The sequence below is a fragment of the Triticum dicoccoides genome, chromosome 2A, assembly GCF_002162155.2.
Source record: "Triticum dicoccoides isolate Atlit2015 ecotype Zavitan chromosome 2A, WEW_v2.0, whole genome shotgun sequence".
NCBI classification, from domain to species: domain Eukaryota; kingdom Viridiplantae; phylum Streptophyta; class Magnoliopsida; order Poales; family Poaceae; genus Triticum; species Triticum dicoccoides.
The window spans coordinates 69,051,672-69,056,795 of record NC_041382.1 but is presented as its reverse complement, the minus strand read 5'-3'; the positions used below and the strand labels follow the sequence as shown (position 1 = coordinate 69,056,795).

Here is a 5,124-nt window from a genome sequence, read left to right as displayed (position 1 = left end):
CGGGGGCTGGTGACTGGCGAGCGAGCGGGATGGCGACGATGACCTCGGAGCTGCTGCGGCCGGTGCACGCGGCGCAGGCGCTGGACGAGGCGGCGCTGCTGCGCTACGCGGCCGCGCACGTCCCGGGCTTCCCCGGGCCCGCGCCGTCGCTCGCCCTCACGCAGTTCGGCCACGGCCAGTCCAACCCCACCTACTGCATCCAGGCCTCCGCGCCCGGCGGGGAGGCCCGGCGCTACGTGCTGCGGAAGAAGCCCGCCGGCGCCATCCTCCAGTCCGCCCACGCCGTCGAGCGCGAGTTCCAGGTTCGCCCCCAGATCCTTCCGCTTCCCAGTTCGGTTCGCGGGGTTGCTGTTGCTCCTGTTCCCGTTCCCCGGCTTTGTTGGATTTAATCCGCTGCGAAAACTGGGTTCGATCTGGGATGGGATAGAGACGCTCTTATAGTCTTAGGCGTTGCTTATGCTCGGGCTTATGTGGTTGTGCTACAGTGGTAAGTACCGTCTACTTCGGAACTCGGAAGGGAGTCATTCTAATTCTACCTCTTCTCTGATTGATGAAATTGTACATGTAATGTTTGGTCTCAGTTAACCGAACAGTTCGTTTTGGGTGCTTATGAACATCCATTTGGGCCTTCTAGCTGTTGTGTGATTATTAGGAGATTTATCAGAGCAGTTGTCATATTTGTTTAGAGCAAAACGATTGTGATATTTTGGCTTTAAATAACTGTCGTATGTCATACTGGGTTTACATGATATGTTGATGCGAAATGCATCTCATGTGATGTTGCTCCCTTCTCTGAACTGGTGTGAGTTTATTGTCTGATCTGTTCTGTTATGGACGCAGGTTCTCAAAGCTTTGGGTGCCTACACGGATGTTCCTGTCCCTAAGGTGTTTTGCCTTTGCACTGATGCCAGTGTGATCGGAACCCCATTCTACATAATGGAGTATCTGGAAGGAGCATTATATCTTAATAACAAGTTAACGGTACGCTTCTTACTAAGTGTTCTTATTGTTACCGATTCTTAAGATTTATTGACCAGTTCATCAACCTGTTAGGTTACATGTTAGTAGCTAACGCTTCCATGAGGAATCTGGACAGTATTTGCCTATCACCAGACATTTTCCTAGTTTACCATAGTAGTGGTTTTAGCACAAACACAGTGTTATTGTGCTCATATCCAATGTATTGGAATATACAGAGAGCAGTCTTAAAATCGCATCGACAACTAGAAACCTTAGCATTGCTTTGAACCCACAAGAGTTATATTAAACACAAACTGTAAAAGGCAATGACACTTTCCAAGCCCCTCGCTCCTGTACGCCACTTTGAGAGCTGGGATCAGATTTCCCATAATTCCAGTTTAAGGAAATGAATGTGTGAAATTGGCAATGATTATATTCATGGTAGTTTTCTGATCTCTTGTACCCATTTCTTACACAGGGAATAACCCCAGATAAACGGAGGAATATATACTTGGCTGCTGCGAAAACTTTGGCTGCTATACACAAAATTGATGCGACCGCAGTTGGACTGCAGAAGTATGGAAAAAGAGACAATTATTGCAAAAGACAAGTAAGTGTTATGGAGTATTTACCTCCCTCCCCTGACTGTTTTCTGAGGACAAAAGTAAATCAAATCCATTTCCATTATCATTGAGTTGAGTTGCATAAGAGAACTCTCCTCTCCTAGGGTGCAATGCTGGGAGTAAAAGCTTTTGTACTCTCACACTAAGTACAAGTCTCACGTGTAGCTTAATTTTGAAGGATGAACTATGCCTCTTGGGGAGATATAAACTAAAGTACTTTGGTGTTGCTTTTAGGTCAATCTACCTCTAATTGTACAGAAAACTAGGGGCATAATTATGTATTGTCCTTCAGGACCGGACAGTCTTTATTTACATTTCTATGATTACAACTAGACTCCAATACATATCATCATGAGACCACCGCTCAAACACTTATTACCCCTTCTGTTTTGAAATATGTCATTTTAACCTCTCTACTGTTTGTCGAAATACTTCTCTACACTTCTAATGTAACTTTAGCCATTTCGTCTCTAGTTTGTCCTTCATAAAAAGAGCTAATTAGTGCACTTTCAAACGTTTATCAATGCTCTTATGCATTAGCTTGCATGGAACATTATTTATTGTCCCTGAGAGGAAAAACCGATGAACATGGAGATAATTACACAATTATCCTCACTGGGATCTATCCGCTTAATGAAACCGTAAGCCACTGATCACCGGATTTGACACGCTCAAACTTCAGCATGTTGCTGTCCAGCTTCTCATTGACAAATAACCTATCAAATTCAACCTGCTTGGTAGAGTCACATTTTTTTTTTAGAAAAGGAGGATTACCCCCGGCCTCTGCATCAAAGCGATGCATGCAGCCATCTTGTTAACCAAAAGGTCCAACAAGTGTGTAGTACGATACAAAAACTCATCAAGAGATAAATAAAGGGAGAACTCGAAGCCACAACCGACAAAAAATAGAACTAGATGCCTATACACCTATCCTGTTGTTGGACCACCATCCAAACCGGTTGTAGGTATCCCATGCTACCGTCTCCCATCGGTTGCACCCATAAGCCATATGCTCCTTGGCTTCCGCACGGTTGAGTAACGACCACATACGGATCCAGCCAGTTGATCTGTCGATTACCTGCAAAAAATTGTGATGTTTTGTCTGTTAAAAATCGCGTCACTCCGGCAGTTCTATATGGCCCAAAGTAATGCACACACTCCGACTCGAATATGCACCGCTAACTTAGGCTCTACCCCGTTTAGCCAAGTCCCAAAAAGGTTGTTGATATATGCTTGGTAGAGCCACGTAGTAGATGGCTCTTTTGGCATTCACAGGGCTACTCTTCAAGCACCTCATCATCTAGTAGGAAGCTCTAGGAATCATGCATATATCAACTTAACACATTCTATGTGCATCTAATATCTGGTTTAGTAAGGATAAATGAATGAAACACCAACAAGCCTTTGATATGCCTCCAGAGGGTTTGTGATTAGTTACTATCAACAGCGAAGCAAAGCAATGATACTTGGAAACACTTCCGATTTGCTTATAGAGTTCTTAATCAGTTTGACTACCTTGTCTTTTTTTTTGCACTTTGGCAGTTAAGCAGATTAAGAATTCTACAAGCAAATGTGCTGTCCTTTTTTCACAAATGCTTTCTTATGTGGACTTGATTGATTAAATTAACAAATAAAAAATGGAATTCTTGTTGTCATGTTATGGATAATGATACATTGATACCAGTGAATGTGATATTCCATTTGTTTCTAAAGATGCTTACTGTTTACTGGGTAGGTAGACAGATGGGGGAAACAATATCTTCATTCAACTGGTGAAGGGAAGCCCGCGCGTTATCAGAAGATGCTTGATCTGATTGATTGGCTGAAAGAAAATATACCAGAAGAAGATTCATCAACAGGATTGGGAACTGGCCTTGTTCATGGTGATTATCGTGTTGATAACCTTGTTTTTCACCCAACTGAGGTATTTATGCAATCTCCTAACAACTTTACACTATTTAAATATTTTATATGATTATTGCTTCTGTTTGATTGATCTGAAAATATCGTTTCTGTTTCTTTACAGGATCGAGTGATAGGTGTACTTGATTGGGAATTATCTACTTTGGGGAATCAGATGTGTGATGTTGCTTACAGCTGTATGGTATGAAATATGAAACTCTGTTAGGGAAAATTTGAAATACTCCCTCCGTTCCTAAATACTTGTCTTTCTAGGCATTTCAACAAGTGACTACGTACGGAGCAAAATGAGTGAATCTACACTCTAAAATATGTCTACATACATCCGTATGTAGTAGTCATTTGAAATGTCTAGAAAGACAAATATTTAGGAACGGAGGGAGTACCTTCTTATACATAATATGGTTAGGAATTACGGGAAATACACTTTGGTTCCTGGTTGTATATGCACCCTATATGGGGATTTTTTTTAATATTTTAATAAAAAGTCAAAATAGGTAAGAACTATTTTGACAAAACATTTGACTTACTTTTGCACTGATATATAAATGTCGACGAAAAAAAAACAAAAGTTGACCTCACAGCAAAAAAGACAAAATTTATTTGCTATTATAGGTCACTATTCACACTATTTTGGCCAAAATTTTGTCTTTTTTGAAAAGAAGTCAAAAGGATATATTTTTTTGTGGATTTTATTTCTCACGAGTACAATAGAAGGTCAAGTTTATTTCAAAAATATTTTCAGGAATTTTTGACTTTTTGTTGAATTACTAATTTTTTTCCCATATAGGGTGCATATGTCCCCATAGACCAAAAGTTCCCCTCCTAGGAATTACTCACCTATTTATGACATGTTTTCTTGTGCTATTTGCATGTTCTCTAAAAACAGTTCTATCTGAAGTTGTCTTGAAAGAAGTTGTTATGGCGCTGCTAGAAGGAGGGCGCGAGAGGGCCGGCCGGGGGACTTTTGCCCACGGCCGGGCAAGATGGAAGGGATTTCCTTCTTAATTCTTGCTTGATTAGATTGATACATCTCCTCTCTTTATATAGAGAGGTTTACTTGACTCCCAAGCAAGGCTTACTTGACTCCTAAGCAAGCGACCCTTATCTCTAATTAACCCTAAGACTAAAGGGCTATACCGCCAGCCCAGGCCCATTAGCCACATTATGTACTCTAACACTACACCCCACCTGGACATGCAGCTTGTCCTCGAGCTGCAGCCTAACCAACTTATAACCATGACTCGACGCAACACAAACCTAACACCTAAAAACAAGCCTTTTACATCTCGGCTTGTTTTATTACTCTCAACCTGAAATGGACTGGGACGCTTTATTTGGGACCCCTGAACATAAAGTGGACACCATCCGCACGTCGGACGTGCACGTGTACAGCCACCTGGATCCCATGGACACCATCTGGACAAAAGGAGTGCATGTGTATGGCCACCTGGAAGTGGTCGCAAGAGCGACCAGCAGAGGCGCCCTCGCGGCGGCCGGCGGCGGAATGCAGTGGTGCTACATGGTGCGCTCCTGTCGGTGACACCATGCCTTCGCCCCGCCGGACTGCTGTTGGTCTGCACCGCATAGAGAAGAGTGGAGGGCTGTCGATGGAGAATGG

The 5,124-nt window shown here is 42.7% G+C and overlaps 1 protein-coding gene across 1 annotated transcript in view; it reads left to right on the top strand.

Moving 5' to 3' along the window:
- Positions 1-6: 6 nt before the first annotated feature.
- LOC119353309 (probable acyl-CoA dehydrogenase IBR3) overlaps positions 7-5,124 on the top strand; it is an 11,115-nt gene continuing 5,997 nt past the window's right edge. The window contains exons 1-5 of the mRNA XM_037619908.1: positions 7-302; positions 841-981; positions 1,439-1,570; positions 3,319-3,507; positions 3,610-3,687. Coding sequence (XP_037475805.1) covers positions 30-302; positions 841-981; positions 1,439-1,570; positions 3,319-3,507; positions 3,610-3,687 — 813 coding nt within the window. The 5' untranslated portion in view covers positions 7-29. The remainder of the gene's footprint in view (positions 303-840; positions 982-1,438; positions 1,571-3,318; positions 3,508-3,609; positions 3,688-5,124) is intronic.